Here is a 25,670-nt window from a genome sequence, read left to right on the forward strand (position 1 = left end):
CTCATGTATATCAAAAGTCACTATTATTTTCCTCTTTTTGAGGAATCTAGGTTGTCCGAATGTTAGCTTTCTTTGAATTTTCTTATTGTTGTGAATCATAACAGTTCTAAAGGCATTCTAATAATAGGATTGAGAATTCTAGCATCTAGTCTGGAAAGATAATACATTGATTAAGTCAGATATTCACTGATAAATTGTTCATGTCTGAACACTTGCCAAGCTTTGATCTGTTAAAAAGATAAACAAAATTCTTCCACAGAAGTAATTAATTAAAGAAAGATTATAAACAATTAAGTTGAACATAGTTTTCTGTATATAATTTTCTGCATGATAAATCTGAATCATACAATTTCTGTCAACATCTTAGGAGTTGCTTTCTAACCAATTCCACCAACAACTTCTCGGCATGTGTATATCTGTTTCCAGGAGAAACCAAATAGAGTAGGTACAGGCCTGCAATGAACAAAGCATACAAGGAGAAAAAGCCATCCGACTTGGTCAGGCTTTGCTGAAATTTTGAAGTTATGCTTGACTTTTGATGATGTCTTTATCCATGGCAGAATATAATTGTTTTGCGGGTGGAACTATGATGTATTAACATAAAATGACAAATTCGACAAATTCATTTCAGATATGTATCAGAACTTCATTTACACTGCAAAAGTTGATTGTTCCTTCTCTGAGGTTGCCATGTCGAAGATCTGATTCCTAATCTGGTTGAAGGTTTGGCGGGAACCAACAGAAAGTTGAAGGTTGAAGAAGGGTGTTCTTCATATGGTGTCGTTTCCTGCTTAGTTTGTTTCCTTGTACTTCCGTGTGTCGTTTAGGTCTTGTTGCACAATAGTGCTGCCGTTTTGGTTCTTCCTGCTGGAGGATTAACAGCCATGTCTGCTAGTTTGAGTTTGTTAACGTTGGCATTGCACAGAAAACAATGTATTGTTTTCCATCCTTAGCTGACTCACCTCGATTTAGTCTCCCAAGGTTGAATCCAAGGAATTCACAACTTTTTGTAGAGTATATAAATGAAAATGCAACCATTACACAGTGGTGGCTTATGATTCTCTGATATACAGCTTTTCTCTCAATTTTCCTCCGTTCTTCAAGTGTTCATCATTTTTCCAGAAAAGGTTTTTCTTCAAAACTTCTTCATGCCATGACAGTGAAACCTCCAATGATGCTATGGCTATGGACACTGACATTTTTCTTTCTGTCAGTGAAACCTGTCTCATCCACTGCAGACTCTTACTCTGATCATTGTTCTTTAATTGTCCCCGCATCAGTCCCAACCTCTGAGCCTCCCACTAACGAGTTTGGTCCATTTGGTCAATACCAAACTGGGTTTTACTACCCTGGTGGAAACAGAATTCTGAATGCAAATATAAGCAGGTACACAAATTCATTCTCATTTTACACCAACCTGGTGACCAAAACTGATAAAGATGGCGTGTTCATGATGGAAGGAAGCTTGGAGTTCCAAAGTCCATATCATGTGAGAAGCATCTCAGATGGAACAAAAAACAATGCAAGTCTCACTCCTCGCGAGATAGTGATTGCTGATTACAAAAATCCATTCAATTTGAAGCTGCACGGCTTCTGGTCAGAATCTTCCGGGAAACTTTGTATGGTTGGAACGGGTTCTGCTTACCTGAAAAAAGGTAATCTGCTTACTCCTGCAGCTCTTCTTAAGCTTCATAATATCAAGAATTCAAGTATCATCACTACTTTGATTACTGGAACTTTAGAGAGTTTGAGTCCAAGTAATGATAAGAATTACTTTGAACCAATTTCCATAATGATGCTTCCACAATTGAATTACAAGTTGACTTTTGTGTCTGGAGATTCCATGGGTGATTTTTCTGGTGAAAGTGATGCTGAAAAGAATTTTCCAATATACAGTCTACTCTGGGGAAGGACATTTTGTTCAAAATTCTCAAGTCTTACGAAGGTATTTAATTTGCAGTATACAGGCTGCAGCTCCGGGAAGAACTGCCTCCCTTTTGGTAAGGAAATTGGGAATTTACCTGGTTCTGTGTATTTAGATATCATTTATTGTACAGATGTTCAAAAGAGAGTTCAAATTTTCTTAAAATTTCAAGATAATAGCAATTTTAGGTTCTACCAGCCTTTCAATCCCAACACAACATTGATTGGAGAAGGAATGTGGGATAATGAGAAGAATCAGCTGTGTGTTTTTCTTTGCCGATTTTTGGACATCGCAGACTCTTGGTCTAATGCTCATGTTGGAGATTGCACAATAAGGTTAAGCTTGCGGTTCCCTGCTATATGGTCAATTAAAGAGACTAGCAGCATAATGGGGAAAATTTGGACCAACAAAACTGTGAATGATTCAGGTTACTTTGATAAAATTGTGTTTCGAAGTACCAAGAATAGTGTGGAGGCCCTTCATGGTTTGAAATACGAATACACTGAACTTGATAGAATAAAAAATTTATGCCTGGGAAAGAAACTTGTCAGAAACAAGGGACAAAGATACCCTAATCCTTCTTCTTCTGATATGAAGTTTGACATGGCAATTAAAAATTCAAAAGGAAAAACCGGATGGGGTTCTGCAGTGGCTCTAACTGTCGGTAATCAGTTTTATGAGCAGAGTTCTCTTCAAGTTGCTACTGATATCTCACAGCTTTCATCTAGTAGGCCTACTAGGTGGAAACCTCAGGGCCAAGCCAATATTAGCTACAAGATAGACATGAGACTGCACCCTCCTCCCAAGTTAACGGATGAAGTTTATGTAGCAAGCCTACTTGAGGAGAAAGTAGAGATTACTGCTGAAGGGATTTATGATGCTGACACGGGGGGCTTATGTATGGTAGGTTGCAGAAAGCTTGCATCAATCAATCTAGTGCCAGAAAATGCTTCTATGGACTGTGAAATTCTTCTAAACTTCCAACTTGCTCCAGTAAAACAATTTGAAAATGGAGGTTATATCAGGGGAAGAATTGAAAGTACACGGAAAAAGTCTGATCCTCTTTACTTTGACCATCTAGATGTGTATTCACTTGCTTATAGTAGGGAGCAAGCAAGACATTCCATTTGGACCATGGATCTTGAGATTACCATGGTTCTAATATCTAAAACACTTGCATGTCTATCTATTAGATGTCAGCTCTATCATGTGAAGAGGCATCCAGAAGTTCTCCCCTTTATTTCACTTGTTATGCTTGTGGTTCTTACCTTGGGCCAAATGATTCCTCTTGTGCTTAACTATGAAGCCTTGTTCTGGCAAAAACATGATCAAGAAACTGTCTTGTTTCAAACTGGTGGATGGCTTGAAGTGAATGAAGTAATTGTAAGGATAATTTCAATGGTAGCTTTCTTGCTGCAATTTCGTATTCTCCAGCTAGCATTTGCAGATAGATCAATTAATGAAGGAAACCAGAAGGGCCTGTGGTTTGCTGAGAAGATGACCTTGCTTGTGACTGTCTCATTGTATGCTTCTGGGGCATTCATTGTTATTCTTGTTGGTAGGGGGAACCATAGACGTGAGGTTGTGTTGCTTCCCACTCGTCCTGTAGACTACTGGCAGCGTTCTACTTGGGATGACTTGAAATCTTATGCCGGTTTAGTCTCAGATGGTTTTCTTCTGCCTCAGATACTGCTCAATATGTTCTCAAACTCAAGAAAAAATGTACTTAGCCCCTCATTCTATATTGGCATCAGTCTTGTTCGATTGCTGCCTCATGCATATGATCTTTATGGTGATCACAGCTATGTTCAATACAAGGGAACATATCTTTATGTGAATCCTGCGGAGGACTTTTTCTCCACTGCTTGGGATGTCATTATCCCTCTCGGTGTTTTGCTATTTGCTGCAATCATTTACTTGCAGCAGTGGTTTGGTGGTCGTTGCATTCTCCCCCAGAGATTTAAAGGGCTGGAAGGCTATGGAAATATCCCTGTGCCCAGTGAATCATAATTCCTGGAAAACTCCAGTGCTTAGTTTGCTGTATGTTTCTCAGAATCAATGGAACAGAAGGCAATTCATCTGCCATTCAATACCAAATTACCTAATGTCTCTCTTATCCATGTACCTCCTTTAAATTTTAGCCTCTTGTGGATCCATTGAAGCAAAATGGTCAAGGTTTTATATACCCTGTTCTCATTTCCTACTTTTGATTCTTACTTTAGGCTGATGAAATTGTAGAGAGCATTTTTCATTCTTCCCTTTAACAAAATCATGCAGTTGCAACGTGCAACTTCAGGCATTTGCTTGAATTACTAAAAGATAGCTAAAAACTTCAGGCATTTGCTTCTCTACAATTTCTTCTCTGACAGTTGTAATTTCACCTTTTCCTTTCCCTTTTCCATATGGAAAATGAAGCACAAAATTTTAATTACCCTGAATGAAGAGAAAGCACGGTTGGACCGGTTCAGCTATCTCAAAGTCAATGGTGAGGGGATATACTCCAAGTCTTAGCAGGTACCAGGAATTTCCATGATCTCTAATTCATGCCAAGTAAATTGTAGGGCCAGCATAATTTTCCAAGTAAACCAAGAAAAGTCTTCAAACCCAAGACTGGGCAAAAATTTAGTTTTGGACCACCACTCGTTATCAGTGCTTTGCTGTGTTCTTCACAGCCATTCTTGGACCCAAAAAGAAGACAATGTGATAGCAACCTTGTGCATTGACCTTGACTTAGAGTCGATAACAAGTTCATTGTCGAATTAAACTTGGGACAAATTTCCACAAACTATATGGAAAATAATTCATTAACGGAGCAGCACAAGGGGAGACTAAAGACTTTCCTCAGCCATAGATATGCTGATATTGGTCCTTATTGTTTTTGGTTCTTCTTTATCCCTTTGAGTGTCTTCAAAGTAAATAAATTCAATCGAGGTAGCATACATGTCAACTTAATTGGATTAAATGTTCCAAAATTGAGTGGTCCTCTGGATTCCTACTTTATCCTGCTGAATGTATGATTTTAACAATCAGGATGCCACATGTATTTTAGGCTTGTCTCAATTGAACTAAATTGAATAATGTGTTGGTTCTCTATGCTGATCTGATCAATTATTTACTTAGTTGATTAAGGATAACATGTCATAATGTTCTATCAGTTGCAAAGTAGAAAATTTGCCTTCCTTAGTATAGCAATTTTTCTTCTTGCTGGACTCCGTCCATGTGTGACTGAAACCAACATAGTTGAAAGACTTATCCTTTGCTCATTTTTAGTCAAGTCTTAAGTAGCTCTTTTTCCCAAGCTCTTGAGCTAGGAAGTTTCCCACGACGTTCCACCGACCACCACCTTGGGTCCAGTTCACCTCAGCTCCAGCGAGAGATATAAAGCTATACATTCTTTCACCTCTTTTCCAAGTTTTCTATTAGTTATTCCTCCCAATCTTCTTGTCTGAAGAAATTCAAGCCTAGAGTTATGGATTGTTCCACAAAACTACCGTTTTTTCATGCTTCCTTGCTGTTTTTCCTCTCCTCTTTCTTCTATTTGAATATGGTCTCTTCCACGGCATCTCAATCTAATTATGGTCGTTACTGTGATTCAGTCGTTCAGGAATCAAAGCCAGTTAATGAGGAGTTCAATATCTCCCCATTTCCTGAACGTCAAAACGGTTACTATAGTGGAGGGGATGAAGTCCTGAATTCAAGCTCCTCTCTTTATTATCAATCTGAATCGAAAGTTCTAACTTTCGAAACTCACCACGTATATACAACTCATGTTGAGGATGTCTTCAAGGTAGAAGGAAACCTGATCTTCCAAAGCTCGTATTACTATGAACAGAGTTTTTCTGGTTCATTGTATTCATATTCAAGTGATTCAAGCAATCGTGGAGCTCTGGACTTCGACTTTCAAGGCTTCTGGTCTGGAACTACCGGAAGGCTTTGCATGGTGGGAACAAGCTATACTTACACCAAAGAAGGCAAACTGCTTCATCTTGCAGCTGTTCTCAAGTTGAATAATCTTAAGAAGTCAAGCACTATCAACACTTTAGTCACTGGAACCATGGATAGCTTGTACGCTGCTGATGAACCAAATTACTTTGGTCAAATTTCCTTGCTGATGTTTCCTCAAATAAGTTACCAGTACACTAAAGTTTCAAAACTATCAACTCAAGGGTGTCCTGGGGGGACTGATGTTCCAGAGAAGTCATCCCTCAGCTTATCACGGACTCGAACTATTTGTAATATGTTTCTAGGTCGAGCCAATGCTTTTGAGCTGGAGTATGGAAGTGGTTGTGATTCTTCAAAGAGTTGCAATCCATTTGGTGATGGTATTGGATATTTGCCACAGGTCATGTCTTTGAGTATGATTCAGTGCTCGGAGGATAAGCTAAGCTTGAGGTTTCTGATAGAATTTCCTAACGATAACTATATGCGGTATTATCGCTCTTCCAATTTCAGCACTTCATTAGTTGGAGAAGGATCTTGGGATGCAAGGAAGAATCGGCTTTGTATTGCTGCTTGTCGAATCTTTGATGCATCAAGCTCCTTGGAGAAGTCTCATGTTGGAGACTGCACAACAAGGTTGAGCTTGAGATTCCCGGCGATCTTGTCTATCAGAAACACAAGTACTGTTGTTGGTGAAATTTGGAGTGAGAAACGTAGGAATGAATCTGGTTTCTTTGATAGGATCCTGTTCCGAAATACTGACCGTAGCGGCAGTGGGCAAATTCAACTTCAAGGTTTGAAATATCAGTACACGGAAACTGATAAAGTGCAGAAGTCATGTACAAAACAGAAACCTAAAAGGAACTGCAGGGGGCAGTACCCAGATGGCTATTCTGGGGACATGAGTTTTCATATCTCAAATGTCAAGGGTTCCAAAGAAAGAATTGAATGGGGTTCTTCAGAACCTCTTGCTGTGGGCGATCAGCCTTACCAGAGATTTCCCTTTCTATTACCATCCTCAAGCTCAAGGCCTATAAATTATGGAAATGAGTCAGATACCAGTGGCCGCTTGCTTGAAATCAGTTACAAAATGAGCATCACGCTACGTAGTTTGAATTTGGATGCTGGCCTTAATCCATTTAACCAATCTTCAAATGGATACGTGGAAATCAAAATTTCTGCTGAAGGGGTTTATGATTCTGAAACAGGTAATCTGTGCATGGTTGGCTGCAGAGATCTGAGGTCAGCCAACACAGGATCTTTAAATCATTCAGTGGACTGCGAGATCCTTGTGAATGTTCAGTTTCCTCCATTGAACTCAGACAGAAAAGGAGGTATTATCAAGGGAAGCATTAAGAGCATGCGCGAAACAACTGACAGTCTTTACTTTGGACATTTGGACTATTCCGGAAGAGCTTATTATCGCAGTTGGGCATTGGAATCAATTTGGAGAATGGATTTCGAGATGATCATGTCTGTCATATCCAACACTCTTGCAATCGTCTTTATAGTACTTCAAATCTTTCATGTGAGAAAGAACCCTGGGGTTTGTCCTTTCATTTCTCTTCTCATGCTTGTTATTCTAGCCCTGGGACACTTAATCCCTCTGGTTCTAAATCTTGAAGCAATGTTCATCCAAGATAGTGAAAGATCTGTCTGGATTAGAAGTGGAGTGTGGCTAGAAATGAACGAGGTGATCATTAGGGTTGTCACAATGGTGGCTTTTCTGCTGCAAATCCGTCTTCTGATGCTCTCATGGACAGCCAGATGCTCTGATGAAAAGAAAAAGCCCTTGTGGATTGCGGAGAAGAGGGGGCTTTATGTTTGTATTCCAGTATACATAGCTGGGGGCCTCCTTGCCTTCTTTCCTAAGTGGAGGAAGAATCTTGTTGGCACCGAATGGCATTCTTCATACTACGATCACGAGCAGGTCCTTTTGAGTGGTTCAAGAGCTTATGCTGGTTTGATCCTTGATGCCTTTCTTTTCCCCCAAATCCTGTTCAACATGTTCCAGAACTCAAGAGAAGAGGCTCTGTCTCGTTTCTTTTACATTGGAATTACCCTTGTTCGTCTGGTACCTCACAGATATGATCTTTACAGGGCTCACAATTTTCTTGGAATTGATGACTCATACATCTATGCAGATCCTGCAGCAGATTACTACTCAACCGCTTGGGACTTCATTATTCCTGTGATGGGCCTGTTCTTCGCTGCAACCATATACATGCAACAGCGATTTGGTGGTCGATGTTTCCTTCCAAAGAGATTTCAAGAATCAGCGATACATGAAGAGCTGCCAATGGCTTCAGAAGATCAATTTCCACTAAAATCTAGCAACTAATGCCTGCTGGTATTACTACTTCTGTTCACCATGGAGATGTATCAATCTCTACTTCTGTTCTGAAATAAGTCTGTAAATTACTGTGTGCTTATGTAAGTTGTCTGAGCCTATGTACTACAAACAATATAAGTATTCTGAGACTCTCTCTATCTTTGGCAGAAAAACCCTCTCCCCAGGACACATTCCAAGATCGGAATGTTCAGAAAGAAATACTTTCAAGTTTACATAAGCCTTGTTTGCAACAGTAAATGGGTCTTAGTTTCTAAAATTTCTTTGTCTATTATCCTATCCAGGTTAAAAGAATATCCATGCACGGACGTGACTGAATTTTCTTTTTCCTTTTAAGAAATGGGAATAGAGATGTTTGGAACTCATCGAGTGCACACATAACCCTATTTTATTCTTTCACAACATTTTTAAAGTAAAATTTTATATATCCCCCCACCAGGAGACTACTAAAAGAGTAAAAAATATAAAAGAAAAAATTTTCAATTTTCCTTTCTTCATTGCTGCAGTAAAATGTGCATTTGTCAAGCCATTTGAGATGAGTTGTTTTCTCGGATATATAAAGAAAAGAGAATAAAATTAAGATTAGTTGTAATTGACTAACATATCCTGAGGGAAAAACAAATTGCTACCTATTCATGGAGGATAGGATTGACCCACCCCAGCTTAGCTTGTAGAGGCAGCATCAATGAAACCTTTAAATTTTATTTGAACATATATGCTCTTCAATGTGAGATTCGGGTCTCTCCTTTTACAATATGACACCCCTCTTTAATTAACTTTGTTTGCTAATAGTATATAACAAATGTTTAAAAAATTATTTAATTAATTCATGGAAAAAGAGAATAGGAGAAAGGGTAAAAACAAAAAAAAAAGGGTGAAAACCAAAAATATAAGTTAAAAAGCATTTAATATATTTATTTGGTTTGGAGAGAAAAAATTTATGGGTTGATTCATGAAAAAAGAGATGAGGAGAAAGGTTGATAACTAAAAAAAAGAGATGAAAGGTAAACACCTGAGAGAAATGATGAAAACCAAAAAAAAAAATTAAAAAAAAAAAAAGAGATGAAGGGTAAACACCCAAGAGAAAGGGTGAAAACAAAAAAAAAAATGAAGGGTGAAACCAAAAAAGAAAAAACAGCAAATGAAAGGTTTAAAAAAACACCAAGAAAAATAAAGAAAAGAAAAAAAATAATTTCAAAATTTAGACATAAGACAGGTTGAACCAAGCCTCTAAAATTTAACTTGGATTTTTTACCACTTTTTCACATTAATTCATTTGATTTATTTTAGGGTGGTAAAGTTATATATTTTGAATTTTATACACATAAAAATAAAAAAAAATAAAAATTAAAAGATGGTTCATTTGGTTTATTTAAAGGTGGTAAGGCTATATATTTTAAATTTTATATACATAAAAATTAAAAAAATAAAAAACTGAGCCTCTTCCCCTAACGGTATAGATATTCAACCTAACACCTATTTGGGACACAACCTGAACATGAACACCAGATCTCAAATGTTAACTCCTATTTGGGACACAATCAGCACATTGTATAAAAATATTCAACTTAACATCAGATCTCGACTATTAACATTTATTTGGGACTAAGTATGAGTAATTGAATTATTTGATCTATCATAGTTAAAGACCAAATGGATCAAATATATTTTAAAAAATTTATCAGAATCAATTAAACATAAAGAAGAACTGAATCGATCAAATATCAAATTGGTTCGGTCGGTTCAATTTTAAACCAAAAAGGTTAAAATTTTGAAAATTCTTTTGCAAATTATAATATTAAATTTAATAAACTTAATCCATAATTATAAAATATGAAATAAAAATTAATAATAAAAATATATATTTTATATAAATTTAAAAATAATGTATATAATATTATATATACTAATATATATATATATATATAATATTAATTTGGTTTATTCATCGGTTTGGTTTTTTTCATAATTGTGGATTGGTGACATTGATCGTTCTTTTACAACGGAACTGAAGACCATACTACATCCGAGCGTTCAAATGTGGATTCAGCAGGCAAACAAAATCCGCCTCCTTGTCACATCACTGCTAAGTTTACTGACCCAAATGTGAAGGCATTTGCTTGAAATAATTCCATTAAAATGATCCAACATGGTGTATTATGCATATATTGGCAGTTTGTAAGTTCAGGTAACTTGGACTGATGAAAGGTCCAAGCACACAGTGAACAGTGAAAAGTGCAAGCTCTAGGCTGTGATATTTTAATTCTTCGATAGTCATGTTTGTGTTGATGTGTGAAACATAATTATATGATAAATTCACAACTCTACTATGAGGTCTTCAGTTCAAAAGCGAGATCATAAGAGAGGAGAAGGTTTAAACATGTAATACATACTTCCATTACATTAGACATGGTTAAACATAGACATTAATGCAAATAGAACAGACAAACTCTTCTAGACATCATTTTTAATGGCAGAACTGTATCCACTTTGATCGTCATAGTACTTAGACCACAGCATCACGCCTCCATACTTGGCAGAACCTTTGATGGCGGGAAGTACTTGAGAAGTAAGATCAGATACTGGGATAAAGCCACTACCAGCTGCCTCAGGTGATGCAGGAAGTCCTAAGAAAATTTTGGTAGCAGGAACATCTGTAGTCCATTGTTTCCATGCATCTTCTAGGTTTGCAATATCACCTGGTGTGTATTGGCATTGAGGGTTGTTATAGAATTGCACCCAAACATAGTCAAAAAGGCCAGTCTTAAGGGCACCTCCAACCCAAGCATCAGGGAATGGACACTGAGGAGCTGCTGTCAAGTATACTTTCTTACCACGTGCGCTATACCTGGAGAGGTACCTTGCAAGATCGTCCCAATGTTGGTTTGTTCCTCCTTCAATATCAAAATCAATTCCATCCAAGACAGCATCTCCTAGAGGGCGAGAGGAGGATTGTCCCCACAAGAAGTTGTTCCACAAATAGGTTGCCACCTGTCTAGCATCCTTGGTTGAGGCAAGGTAGTAGCTTCCTGCTCCTCCTCCAAGTGAAAGCATTACTTTTATTCCCTTTGCTTGACATGATTTGATGTCAGAGCCTAAACCAGTGCATCCATTGCTGTAAGGATCACAATGACCAGCAAGGTTGATCATGGGAGTCTGACCATTGCCAAAGGTTGGAAGGAAAGCTATGTTCACAAAGTCATAGTTGCCTTTGGCACACGTCTCAGCCAATGTACCCTCATTTCCATTCTGACCCCAGTAGATTGCTATGCCACCAGCATCTATACCAACAATTAGCATCAGAAAGACTGAGCTGATGAATGCTGTTGAGATTGCAGACTTAATTGCCATCTTTCTTTTCTGGTTTTGCAAGTGTTTGAATTGCTTTTGGTGCTTAAAGTGTGCACAGAAGCATCCCTTTTATAGGTAATGAGATCTACATTCTGTTTTCATGGAGAACAGACACCGATGCTTAGTTCCAATAATGTCTGGACTAAATTTGATGGATGTGGATTAATACAGATGGTTTATCAGAAACTAAATAAAATTTTCAAATCTTTGAATGACTGCTCAAATATGCTGGACATGATTTGCTTTTTAAGGCATTGTCTTCTATGTTGGCAGCTTATGATTATTCCCTTTCTTTGGAATGCTTGTGTTCGGATGAGTGAACCATTCTATATGACTCATTCTTGAAAGATGACAAAAGCTAGAAGTACAAGAGCCTAAGAATCTGTAAATTCTAAAACTTTTAATCCATCATTTGAATTTTAAGGGTGTCTTTTCCTGGGATTGAAATTTATTTATAATTAATATGACTCTTGTTTTGGTAAGTCTATACAGTAATCTATCATTTATTTATAATCCATCATTGTCTGTATATGACTCAACACTTTCAGACATAACAAAAGCCAGAGACAAATTAAAGTCCAAGATTTGGAATCAAAATAAGAACATGAATTAGCAGCCAAAAATGTGGTCTCTGAACTCTCCAATTTCTTGCATTAGAATATGATTACTTTGGCATTCCGTTGCCAACACTTTATGCAAAGTAACGATAGAAACATAGCTGTCTGTGGCTTAACTTAGTAGGGGGAACACTTGAGTGAGTTCAAACTAGAAATCTACCTATACCATTGTTTGACAAGTAAGATGGCTGATCAGTTTCAATATCAGGACATATCCACAAGATTTAACTTTCTAAAGTACAATAGTTTTACATTGAAGGGCAATAGTTTAGATGTTAAACTTTATTCTCTTATGATTTGAATTATAAATGGTCATTTTTTATCATATGATTGAATTGTTTTTCTTCCAAATAATGTTATTTTCGAAATATGATTTTATTCAAATCAATTACAAGTTCTTTTAATGAGTTATCATTTAGGCCACTAAAGTATGGATGCTCTATATTTTGGTTTAAGACAGACTCGGATAATTAGTTTAGTACTTGTTTTAGGTTTAGAAAGAATACAATATCATCTCTTGGATACTTGATACTTAATATCGGACTTAACTATATATTTTTTAATTTAATTAACTTTTGATAAATAAAACTCTGATAAAACTAGATCAAAGGCCCAAAATTAAATCCATAAAGAAGGCCCATTATATATTTCTCTTTAACAATTGTAACCGGAAAGCCCCGGTCGGGTTACTCTCTCTAGATAATTCTAGAATCTGTATTCTAGTTTCCACACCGTCATTTGCCACGTGGCAGAAATCTAACTCTTCCCATAAACCCTAAACCCTTCTGTAATCACAATATCAAGCCCCTCGCAAAGGACTCAAAACCCCACAAGATCAACCACCAAGTTTCCGTCTCCCAAAACCTCCAAATCAAACTTCTTTGCATCAATGGCAACCACAGCAGCTGTTGCAAGGAATCTACTCAGAAACAGCAAGTCTTTGCAGCAGATTCTCCGTGGCCAAATCCTTGGTCGGTCCAATTATATCAATAACATGGTTAAAGAACATCAAATCGCTCAATCTTTGTTTGTTTCAAACCAAAAGATACATGCCCAAATACCCATTTTTGATTTTAGTGAAATGGGTTCTCTTGTTGGGTCTTCTGGAAGGCTAAGCCTGGCGGAGAAAGGAGATGGGCGTGGGATGCGTGGCGTCGTCGTCGAGGCACGTGGGAAGCGCGTGCTAAGTGATGAGGATGATGATTTTGATGAAGAGCATGAGTACGGAAGGATTAAAGATAAGGATAGCGAGGACGAGTTTGAGGATTTCGTTGAGGATGCTGATAGTGATGATTTTTATAGTAATGACGAGGATGATGATGGTGAGGATGATATGAGAAAAATGATTTAACTAACCATTAAAGTGCTATGCTTTCACTATTTTACTTTGATTTGCTTAAAATTATGAACTTGGTTCTTTTTGTTTTGATGTTTGGGGCCTATTAGAACAATCAAGCTTAGCATTGGAATCTATATCTGCTTCACAATCTGGCCTTTGGTTATGCAAGTAAGTTCAAAAGAAATGAATAGAATAGCATTATCTGCTTATTCAAAGATAAATTTAGCAAAAATCTTGATTGTGTTATGCGGGCATAGTTTTCTAGAGTCTAGTTCATGCCAACTTAAACAGTTTCTTCATTTCTCTTGTCATTCCCGCTCTGCTCTGGGATAGCCTGCAACTCAAAATCATTTATTTATGTCGCAAGAATTTTATAGGTAGATGTCAGTCCTTGTTATCTTTGAAAAGTCTTTACTTTGATCTTAAGGATACTTCACTATTCGTTAATGGCTTGAAGCTGAAGGTCCTTTGCTTTTGCTTCCTCCCTGAGAAAACAGAGGTGATCCGAGTTTGAGCACGTGTCCTTTTTAAGTCAAGATTTTTGGTTTAATGTTTCTTTTGGTTCTCAACAACGCAGGATTCTCCAACATTTAAAACTAAACCTAAAAGTTCTTATATTCAAATAGAAGAATTAGGTCCAATTAATATGTAATCAGAAAATTGCTGAAAATGTTCAGGGCATTCTTTGTTTGTATAATCTGAATTCTACTAAAGGGTGCAAGACAAGGCATCTCTCTTCCTTAATGGAATCCATTGAACAAAACTGAAGAGAATCGAGTTGAGTAATATTAATTTGGATCTCAAGCATATCCTAAGTCACTAGTAGAAACTGCTGCAGCAGAAAGAAATGGAGGAACGGATGCCTGAGGAACCATAATAATCAGGCCTTGACTATATTGGCTGGATTACTCAAATAGGTGACTTTCCAATCAATCTTAGAAATATGGGTTTTGGGTTCAATTGCCTCTGCTTTATGATGTTTCTATAACTTTTGGTCAACGTTCTATGATATAAGATTTTTAGCAATTAAACTAGCACATTATGAGATTACTAAATCACCTTGGAATCATTTGAGCAAAAGGAACAGTTGTCAGAGCTATTATGGAATTTGTCTATGAAGCACTTGCGGTGGTAATGGTACTGGCTCCAGCTGTGCCGTCAGGCAGTTCCTCTGGTCACATTTGTAGGGCTATGGAATGCTTCCAATGGTTGAAACAAGTGGAAATATTATTTCATATGTGCAAATTTTACTAATGAAAAATAAGCAGGTGGAAAGCAAGATCATTAGGACGGGTTTAGGGTCAGTTTATTTTTTATTAAAAGTGGAATGGGTTGAGATATGAAAATTTAGACCCATATTAAAATTGAGTTTAAATGAGACAGTTCATCTGATCAGTGAGTTATCTCTAGTTGGTATGGGTTAGGCTTATAGGCTGAAAGAAAAAAATAAATTAATAATTTTAGTTAATTTAATAATTTTATATATTTAGTTATATAAAATTAATAATTTGACTATCAATAGTATTGCTTATTTTATATATTTAAATATTTTTAATTTTTACTTATCAAATTAATAATTTTAGTTAAGATTAAAACTCATTATCTTTTATTTTATAACAATGAATAGTAAATGATAATGATTCATACCTTAAGACATTATTGATATCCAAACAAGATTCAAATGTTTTGCTTAAGGATGAGGATTGGAGAAGACATAAATGAGTCTTGAAGTTTTATTTATTTTATTATATACATATGTTGATGAGATTGTAGTTTGTGATTAAAGATTGAAACTTTATACATGTTTGATGTAATTTATTTGTTTATTTATGTTTGATGTAATTATTTATTTGTAACATATTTTTATTATTCAATTTATGAATTGAATCATGAAATAATTTTATTGATAGGGAGTTTGTTATGTAGAATTGTAAAAATGAATTTATTTTATTTTATTTTTTTAAAAAAAGAAGTGTGTAAGCTCGGGCTATGAGTTGACAAGGGTGGGCGCACTTTATATTTTCTCAACCCATAGTATTTTGGGCCAAGTCAACCCATATTAACACCTTTAGTTAGGTCTAGATCAACTCTTTTGAAGTATTGTTCATTTTCGCCACTTTTTGATGTGGGACTTATGGGTCTCTTCACACTAGAACCGTGACATCCTGGTTGCCAAGAAATCTCTCAACACAATCATTAACTATTACAGTTCACACTAACTTTTGTGTTGACATCACAGTTTTGTCCCACAATAGACACCTCACATATTGAAAGTGATATAAAGTTTTATAAGCTTAGTATCACTTTAGTACATAGTCGATACGAGATTCATAGTTTTCATTTAGGATTATGACATCTTCCTTCCTTTAACTCCTTGTTAAGAACTTTTCTCTAATATGAGACTTATGACTTTACTCGCTGGGAGCATATCACTATAATATGAAATTTACATGGTCCATGTTAAGAACATCTTAGGTGCATTTTGTTGAATTTTCTAACCCAAAAGTAATCCAAGAGATCTCTCAAAACAATCATTAAAATGAAATATTAACAGGAAAAGAATTATTTTTGAGATTCTTGATTAATAATTTAAAACCCCAATTAAAGAAGTTTAATTTCCATGATCTCTTTCCATAGCTACACAAGAAAGGTTAGCAAGGCAAGGTGTCACGGCCATAAACAAATGTAAATCCCACATCAAAGAGAGCCATAAGGATGTTACACTCAGCGAGAAAAATGTAATACCCTCATAAAAAAATATTATACTTAATTATGTTATAAAAATATTTATATTTATTAAGTTATAGTTTTTATAAAAAGAAATAAGTAAAATATCATTTTTTTTATAATTATAGTTATGATGTTGAGGTTTATTAACAAAGAGAGAAAATAAGAAAGGACCTTTTAGCAAATAGAGTAGTTTATTTTTAGTTATTGTCAATTTTATATTATCACATAAAAAAATTAAAATAAGTTAATATAAGTTTTATATTATCACGTTTAAAAAAAAAAGTAACAGTTTTACACTATTAAAATAGGAGAAAGTTAATATCAGTTTTACATTATCGAAGCGGTTAGTGGAAGTTAATATCAATTTTACATTATCACATTTAAAAGAAAAGCAGTGAAGTAGTTAGAGAAGTTAATGCCAGTTTTATATCATTAAGTTTAAAAGAAAGGTAGAAGGAGTTAATGTTAGTTTTATATCACCATGTTAAGGAGAAAAGGGGAAGAAGAAAGACAAAGAAAGAGGAAATACATTCAAGGAAGTGTTGACTAAGGTATGATTAAGTTTCAAATAATGAGATTTTTATATTTTCGTAGTTTTGGTATAAAAGTCCTAAGTTATTTTGTGTTTCTTCAATTTTCATTCAAATTTAGTACTGTTTCGGTGATTTTTTGGCAGCATGATAGGTACTAATGGAAAGGTTTTGAAAAGATCTTTCTAATGATCTTTGTAGCACTATATTTGGTTCAGTAATTAAAGAGATATGAATTTTTTAAATTGATTGGAAATTAATTTTTAATAGTTTTAACTATCCAACTTTAGGTCACTAGAACTTTACATTTTAGTAATGTTTTGAGTAATTTCTTTGGGAGTTTTTGTAGTATGAAATGTGCTCTTTAAATTGGTGTCAATAGCTTGGTTAGGGACTTTTTGTGTTAAGAGAATCCATGTGTCAAAATTAGTTCACTGATATTAGAACCCTAAAAATCTAAGTATCTTGTGATAATTTTCAAACTTTTGGCTTTTGAAATTTGTAAATCTTGTAAATACTTATACGTATTCATCAAATGATATCATTGAAATATTTTTTATTATAATTATTAGTAAGATTTATTCAATTCATAAATAAAAAATTTAATTGCATTGAATGATTAAAATTAAAAAAAATATTTTTTTAATTTTAATAGTATTGAATAATTTAAATATTAACATTTTAAATTAAAAAAAATTTAAGTTAAATATTATTATTCATCAAATTTATATTTTTAAACTTAATATAAGAGTTTTTTTTTGTTCTCTTAGAACATGTCTTATGTTATACCTCTCTCAAAGGCATAAGAAATTTTTCATGGTTAATAGTTGTTTTACCTATTAACTCGTAAAATATTTTTCATTTGAAATAAAATATTTATTTTTCAAATAAGTATAAATCTTGAAAATATTTTCTGAAAAAATATTTTACGTCAAAACAATCGACTCTAAGTGAAAATGTTTCACAATTGCAATAAAGATTCATTGACAGGTTGTGTCCCATACAACGCCCTATCCACCAGCTAAGATAGGTAGCAAATTTTTTTATGAAATCCCCTCTCCACTTTTTTATAAAATCAAGCGAAGGAACATGAACATAGACACCAAATTAATCACGTTAAATAAGCTGTCAAATAAAATTATCACATGAATGTGATTATATCCAAGCTTGATTTTAAACTGATCTATGGCTTTTAAAACTGATCAATACATGCAAAGAGCATGCATCTTAAATACATTGTCTACAAACCGGGCATGTTAGATGATTTTCGAGCCAGTGATCAATGCAACTCAAATGAAACATGTGTTTGCACGCTGGAAGAACTCGACACACTTCACCAACCACATAATCATCCAAGCATATGGCGCAGTCTTTGGATTTCAATGGATATGAACCAAACCCATAAATCATTGGCGGTAAGGCCTGCTGCCTTAACATGACCCTGTCGTCTATACTCTGTGGAAACCCTTCTGTCATCTCCGATTGTTGCAAATAGTTTGGGATTATTGCTTGGTAAGTCACTATCCGAACTCGATGAATTGCTCTTCTCAGCAGATCAGAAATGAACTTCTCGAATATAGGCCAGCTAAGGCATTCACAAATAATGTAGATGATGAGGATGATGAACGATGTTGCGATGATGCAGACGCCAATCAGGCAGGATAACAAGAGGAAGACAATGCCAATGGCAGTAATCAAAGAAACAATAAGAGGGTAATCTAAAGAATGGATCGCAATGCTTAGAGTAACCATGGTTCTTTAAGATCTGATTTTTGCATGAACTAGGACTTTGATGACCCTGCAATGTAATTTCCCAATTTAAATTCTTTATTACAAACTACCTAAAACAAAACCTTACGGTTAATTACATTAGTAAAAACAAACTTCTAAATATGATGGAAAGGAAAATGAAGGATTGGTTGGAGTTCTAATTTTAGGGAATTTGGTTCCAAACTGTTCCCTTTGATTTGAGAAACTTACACCAGGTCTTCTGGGAGGTTTATTTAGACTCTGCCAAATCAATTTCACCCATAATTCTGAAAGAGGAGCTGTAAAACCAAATTCTTTACCCATTAATGGTTGCTGGTAGAGCTTACAGCTCTGGCCTCAGGCCTTTTGAGATCTGGTATTTGTATTGACATAGTGCAAAATAGATGAAAGAATACAATCAAGTTCTGACAGTATTTGTTTTTCTTAGCTTAGAAAGTATTAATCAATGTAAACTTCAATTGAAAACCGCCCCTTGCTCTATGTTCTTAACATGTAAAAGAAAGGAACTGACCTGATGAGATTCTGCAATTTTGAAACTATAGAAGTTTGGTGAACATTTATTTACATTGTCATACATGATGCATCTAATATACAATTCCGACAGACCGGGCAAGTTGTGTGATTTCTCAACCAGTTATCTATGCAATCGAAATGGAAAACATGTTTGCACACCGGAAAAACTCGGCACAGTTCATCATCTTCAAAGTCCTCCAAGCAAATGACACATTCATCTAATGTTTTTCCTAGGCTTTTGTAATGTACAAGGGGCAGACTTTTCTCCAAGTCCTCCGGGCTTAGCCCTTGTCTCTCTGCCAACAATGTCATGAATCCATTCAATGTTTCCAACAACCATAGACTGTTGTGCACGGTAACTTCACGAAACCAATGAGAATTGGCTACAGACCGGTGATTAGCTATGTCTTGTAATTCGATATCTCGGTCATACCTTTCATTTGGGAGGCAGTTGAGAAATCTGTCAAGAATTTGATAGAAGAGGTAGAAGAGCATCAACACGATGATGCAAACGAAGATCGAAGTTTGGAAGTCATCAAGATTGAAAGTAACATTGTTAGGAATTGTTGAAGGAGATCCGAGGGCAAGTTTTTGAGCCAACAATGAACGTACCATTGGTGGCAAGTTGAGCCTTTTATTATCACAAGGTGAAGGTGGTGTAGTCATTCTTGATCCTTATTAGAATACAATACAATAGTAATCAATAGAATAAAACAACTGCTTCAATCAAAAATCCAACCATTTAAAGGCTCTCGTTCTCAGCTTGGGTTGGCAAGGTTGTTAATTAAGATATTGCCAAGCAAATTTATCCTTAGTTTTCACCAATAACCTTTCTTGAAACAGTAGTTGTCAAACATATTTGTCTTTCCATTGACTAGTTGGGCAAATTCTTAAATTTCCGTTTTAGGAAATTTCAATAAATATTATATTCTTATTAGTAATTTCTTCTTTTGAAAGGAGATTTAAATCTGATTCTTTAAAAAAAGAAACACGTGTATTTACTATTATATTAAATTTTCAATAATTTATCAATATATTTTTGACATCAAAATGTGTAGTAAGTAAAAGAAATTAAATGATAAAAGCAAATTAAATAATCTAATATAATAAGAGAGAGTAAAGAGAATAACAAGAATCTTGATAAAATTTAGAAACTTCAGGTTTTCTACAATGCTGCTTTCGTGTTCAACTCTCAAGGATCGACTAATCATAAAAGGAAAAAAGAACCAAGAAAATTTGATTACACATTAATGATATAGTTTGCATTGGTTCGACAAAGGGGGCACCAAAGGCTTCTCTTCAACCATTCTTCTGCGCAAGGCTTATGGAAAACATGGTCACACTTGACTAGAACCCAGCATACCTCTTTCTCCTTGAAATCTTCTGGGCATATAGCACATTTATCAGAAGCAGCATACATGGTCAGCGGCTTGGCTCCTGGAACATCCAGTAAACAGGTTTCGGATATAGCTGGAAGAACATAAACCCGAGGAGGAGGAGGATAACTTGTTTCACCTAATTCGATATCACCAGCTGATGATTCAACATCACCCTGCTGCCTTTGGTTTCTGTTAAAGAAAAAACCCCAGCATTGAAAGATGATGCTGAACAAAAAGAAGGTGAATCCTATGCCATAAAGGGTGAAAACAAGATACGTTACTAATATTTCTAGTAAATCAGGAGACATGGCTTTGTTGTTCTATTTTTTGATCTATTGGTTTTCACTGTGTAATTTGAGTTATGTTTCCATATATATATATATGTAAGTGTTACTTCTCCTAGTTCTTGTAGTAAATAGAATTTGGTTTTTGGATACAACTGAGGCTCCTTATAACGATCTACCAAAGATCTCTTTTTATTTATATTTTTCAAATTTAAGTGCTTGCAGTTAACTCGGATAGTAAGAAACATTAAGATGGAATAAATATAATACCTAAAAGTTTTTCAAATTATTTAAAAATTTTTAAATAAACTCTTATTAATTTATTAAGTTAAATCAAACTTTTATATTTTTATTGTAAATCAAATAAACCATTATAATTAATTTTTAATTTATTATTATTAATCAAAATACCATTTGTCATTTTATATTTATACTATATAATGTTGACAATTCATATTGACATATCATAATAAATAATAACGTGACATGATGACTCATGTCAGCATTATGTTAATGTTACGTGAGTATTAGATGACAAATGAGTATTTTAACTAATGATATTTGGTCAACAATTGGTTGTAAAAGCCTATTTTATTCAAAATAAGAGTAATAGACTTGGTTAAATGTAATAGAAGAATAAAAGTTTTTTTTTGAATTTTTAAAAATAGTTTAGAGATTTTTTCAAGCATAATGGTGGTGAAAATTTTATATTTTATATGTCTATTAGTATTGGACAAAAGTATGCTTAAATTTCAGTAAATTTTTTATATATTTAAATGATAAAAAATTATATTCATATTTAATTAAAAAGTGTCAGATACACATGATTTTTTATATTTAAAAAGAATAAAAGATCAAAAATAGATTATGTTTAATTATTTTGAAATTATATATATTTGAAGTTTTTGACAAAATAGAAATTTGTTATCGATTTTGCTAATAAACAATAATATAGAAAGCCAGTAAGGAGCTGCCTCACGACCTTATGTGGTAGTCTTTTGTAAATCTTGAGTGAAATGAACTTTATTCTGCCTTTTTTTAAAAAAAACATTTTGGTAGGGAAGGATTACTAGATTCAAGATAAGATATACAATAGAAGTCTCATATTTTAATATTTAATATTTTTACTTTAAATTATTACATAGTGCTATGTAAAATGAATTTTACATTATTCGTGAATCATCATGTTCTAAATTTTTACGAAATTATGACAAATATTACATTTTTATTAATATAATTTTTTTTAGAAAGGAGACATGAATTTGATTCAAGGAATATATGTATTTATAATTAAATTAAATATTTAATTTATCATATATATTTTTGACGTAGAAGTGTGTCATAAGTAAAAGACGATAAGATGGTTACTTAATTTTTAATCGTATTAACAAATTAAATGATAAAAACAAATAATTTAATATAATAGGAGAGACTATTCTTTGATGAAATTAGACAAAAACAGTGGGAGCTTATTAAAGCAGAAGGAGCTTCTGCTTTACTACAAAACATTTTCATGTAATAAAGGCAACCAAGAAAATTTTGGTTTCATGTTCAACTCTCAAGGATCACCAAATCATCCAAAGAAAAAAGAAGGAAGAAAATTTGATTACATATTAACCATATATAGAGTTTGCATTGGTTCGACAAAGTGGGCATGAAAGGCTTCTCTCCAACCATTCTTCTGCGCAAGGCTTATGGAAAACATGGTCACACTTGACAAGAACCCAGCAAACCTCTTTCTCCTTGAAATCCTCCATGCATATAGCACATTCATCAGAAGCAGCGTACATGGTCAGCGGCTTGGCTCCTGGAATATCCGGTAAACAGGTTTCGGATATAGCTGGAAGACCATGAACCCGAGGAGGAAGAGGATTACTTGTTTCACCTGATTCGATATCACCAGCTGATGATTCAACATCACCCTGCTGGTTTCGGTTTCTGTTAAAGAACAAGCCCCAGCATTGAAACAAGATGCTGAACAGGAAGAAGGCGAATCCTAGGGCATAAAGAACGAAAGCCAGATACGCTACTAATGTTTCTAGTAAAACAGGAGACATGGCTTTGTTGTTCTGTGCTTTGATCTATTGGTTTTCACTATAGAAATCTTGAGTTATGTTTCCATTTATATATGTACATGTAAGTGTTACTTCTCCTAGTTCTTGTAGTAAATGGAATTTGGTTTTTGGTTACACTTAAGAAGCTCTTTATAAGTTTTTTTAAAAATTTATTTTGAAATGTTAGATATAAATACGGTTTTGTATATTTAAAAAGAATGAAGCTTCGAGAATGGATTTTAATTTTTCTTCAGGAGGTTTTGGTAAAATAGAAGTTTTTTATTGAGGTTTAATTTTTTTAATAAACAATAATATGAAAGAAAATAAATAAATAAGTTAAAATTTTATTTTTTAATTAGTAAATTATTGTTAATTCATAGTTAATAAGTGATTTTACAAAAACAAAATTCTTTTATGAATTGAAAGTTCAAACAAGATAATAGTGTCATAATTCACAATTAAATTAAATAAAATGAAAAACTTTTAATTGAAAGTTTTAATTAAATACTTAAATTAACAATTAAGAAAAAAGGAAAACCCTCTTTGAAATAGTAAATCTTATTTTAAAGAAAACAAAATTATCAGGAAAAGAAAAGAAAATATAAATCATGCGCGGTTAATCATTAAACCCGTCAAATCTACCCGCCCAAATCTATAAACCCTAATTTCCCCAATCCCTAAAACCCTGATCGTTTCACCTCCATGAAACAATGGAGCCCCAAACTCCCACCAATTCGCAACCCATACTCTACGAGACCCTAACCCTAACCCCAATTTCTCTCCCTTCTTCGCCTGCCGCTCAATCTCCGCCGTTCAATGAACCTCCTCTCGGTCCCTACACCGTTTTCCGCAACGAAATCTCTCTATCAGCCGAAAATTCCATCTCCTTGGACTCGGCGGCGCCGGATTATTTCTCCCTTGATCTTAATGAGCCAGCTGAGCCGGGGATAGTTCATGCTTCGGTCTCGGCTTGGGATGAACCGGAGCTGAAGACGCCGACTGTTGTGGATGAGCCGAGGCTTGAGAACGAGTGGTGGTTTCGTGGGAATAGTAGGTTTAAGAGTCCAATGCTTCAGTTGCATAAAGGTTTGGTGAAAAATTAAGCTTTGTTCTTTGTTTTATTTTTTGTTTTTTTATATGGAGATTTTGATTTTTTTTTCATTAAGTTAGCTGGGTTTCTGGGAAATCTTACAATTTTTTTCTGAGGATTAGAATTTGCTATGTGGTGATGTAACTTAGTTGAATTTTGGTTTTTGGTCCTCTTTCAAAATATTGGACCAGCTTTATTGCTGTCAAATTAGTTCAATTGTCTTTGAAAATATTACAATGCCATATCTTTTAGTAATGAACATAGCTGGGATTGGAAATTTTTAGTTTTTCAATTGAGATATCCTGTGATAAAATTCATGGCTTTGCCTTAGTTTGTGCGCTAGTAATTGATAATTCAGTTTGAGTTCTGCCTTCTTCTCTTTGTTACTCTGATTTGTGTGATTTTATGGCTGGCTTAGTTTGGTGGATAGGATTGTCTAGAAAAAAGATGGAGAGTTGCATGTGTAATTGTCATTATGGTGCATAAATTTATGAGTATAGAGTAATAGATTGTTGGTCAGTGTATGTACCAAAATTGATGGAAGTGATACCTGGAGTCAGTGGGCATATGAACCATCAAGTACTTCAGGTTTTTGAGTTCTGTTCGTGTAATCTTGTAAATTTTTGGAGCAGGATTAAATATATATTTTAGCTTGGTTTTATTGAAATTATTTATCTTTGTAGTGCATAGAGTGCTTGTAGATGGTAGATGGTGATGAACATTATGAATTGCCATTTTTATAAGTGTGTACATCATAAGCAGAGTTTAAACTTGATCACTGATGTTGGGTACTGCAGAGATAGTGGACTTCTGTGATTTCTTATCCCCAACTCCAGAAGAGCAAGCAGCACGTGATGCAGCTGTGGACTCTGTTTTTGATGTTATCAAATACATATGGCCTGCATGCAGGGTATAATTGGCTGCCTCTCTCTTTCTCTCACACACAAAAGCACACACATTATATAAGGCCAAAATGTAACAGACTGTTGCTTTGCAGCCAGAAGTTTTTGGCTCATTCAGGACAGGACTTTATTTACCAACAAGTGATATTGATGTGAGTATTATGCTTTTTATCATCCCATAAAATTTATGTCTAGCAACTTAATTTGTGTTAAAGTCTAATCCTTTTATATTATAGCATGCGTTACATATTTAGTGGTTTTCTATTAGGATAATGTAGTTTAGTGTATAGCATTCCTTCTTTATGAAGAAAAAAAAAAGAATTGGAAGGAGAAAAGAAAATGACCAAAAATTGGAATAAAAAGAGAAGAAGCATGGCTGCTTTTATATGTATATATTTATTCACCCCTGGCCTGTATGCTTCGTTTTCATAGTTATTTGTTTATACTGTATGTAGGTTGTGATTCTTGGGTCAGGTATAAAAAATCCACAGACTGGTTTGCATGCTCTTTCCAGGGCATTATCTCAAAAGGGAATTGCAAAAAAGATGCAGGTATTTTTCTTTGTTTAGAAATGTTGTTGATACAAAAGAGTATATTTATCTAACAATTCAAATCTTATCAGGTGATTGCAAAAGCTCGTGTGCCAATAGTTAAATTTGTAGAAAAGAAAAGTGGTGTTGCATTTGATATAAGGTAGCTCTATTTTCCTCTTGCATTACTTTTGGATTGATTTGAATTTCAAATTTGCTATATTTTCTACTTGCCTTGTATCTTTGTTTTCGGTTGGAATCTGTAATGTGTATTATACACTTAGAATATATATTTGTTTTTTGACTTGTTTCATTTTTCTTTTCTACATATATTTTTAACTGAAAATCTTACCTAATAGATCTTTTAT

General features: G+C 34.4%; 5 protein-coding genes across 5 annotated transcripts in view; 3 read left to right on the forward strand and 2 right to left on the reverse strand.

The window, feature by feature from the left end:
* Positions 1 to 1,518: 1,518 nt before the first annotated feature.
* LOC110419741 (uncharacterized) lies at positions 1,519 to 3,934 on the forward strand. The gene has a single exon (XM_021432834.2). The coding sequence runs from the start codon at positions 1,622 to 1,624 to the stop codon at positions 3,932 to 3,934; it is 2,313 nt and encodes a 770-aa protein (XP_021288509.2). The 5' UTR covers positions 1,519 to 1,621.
* Positions 3,935 to 5,219: 1,285 nt separating this feature from the next.
* On the forward strand, positions 5,220 to 8,546 carry LOC110419742 (uncharacterized). The gene has a single exon (XM_021432835.2). It carries the CDS (start codon positions 5,394 to 5,396, stop codon positions 8,202 to 8,204), a length of 2,811 nt encoding a protein of 936 aa, XP_021288510.2. The 5' UTR covers positions 5,220 to 5,393; the 3' UTR covers positions 8,205 to 8,546.
* A 2,121-nt stretch (positions 8,547 to 10,667) lies between these two features.
* Positions 10,668 to 15,353, reverse strand: LOC110419751 (acidic endochitinase-like). Its single transcript, XM_021432846.2, has 3 exons — positions 14,210 to 15,353; positions 12,315 to 12,322; positions 10,668 to 11,494 (listed from the first exon to the last, which is right to left on the reverse strand). The coding sequence occupies exons 1-3, from the start codon at positions 14,326 to 14,328 to the stop codon at positions 10,668 to 10,670; spliced, it is 954 nt and encodes a 317-aa protein (XP_021288521.2). The 5' UTR covers positions 14,329 to 15,353.
* A 2,654-nt stretch (positions 15,354 to 18,007) lies between these two features.
* Positions 18,008 to 18,532, reverse strand: LOC110419973 (RING/U-box superfamily protein). The gene has a single exon (XM_021433113.2). It carries the CDS (start codon positions 18,530 to 18,532, stop codon positions 18,008 to 18,010), a length of 525 nt encoding a protein of 174 aa, XP_021288788.2.
* Positions 18,533 to 23,431: 4,899 nt separating this feature from the next.
* Positions 23,432 to 25,670, forward strand: part of LOC110419756 (Nucleotidyltransferase family protein) — a 2,863-nt gene continuing 624 nt past the window's right edge. Inside the window, exons 1-5 of the mRNA XM_021432852.1 lie at positions 23,432 to 23,866; positions 24,668 to 24,780; positions 24,868 to 24,924; positions 25,228 to 25,323; positions 25,395 to 25,465. Coding sequence (XP_021288527.1) covers positions 23,491 to 23,866; positions 24,668 to 24,780; positions 24,868 to 24,924; positions 25,228 to 25,323; positions 25,395 to 25,465 — 713 coding nt within the window. The 5' untranslated portion in view covers positions 23,432 to 23,490. The remainder of the gene's footprint in view (positions 23,867 to 24,667; positions 24,781 to 24,867; positions 24,925 to 25,227; positions 25,324 to 25,394; positions 25,466 to 25,670) is intronic.

The sequence above is a fragment of the Theobroma umbraticum genome, unplaced genomic scaffold (genome assembly GCF_002168275.2).
Source record: "Theobroma umbraticum cultivar Fairchild unplaced genomic scaffold, ASM216827v3 scaffold_67.0, whole genome shotgun sequence".
Lineage (NCBI taxonomy): Eukaryota > Viridiplantae > Streptophyta > Magnoliopsida > Malvales > Malvaceae > Theobroma > Theobroma umbraticum.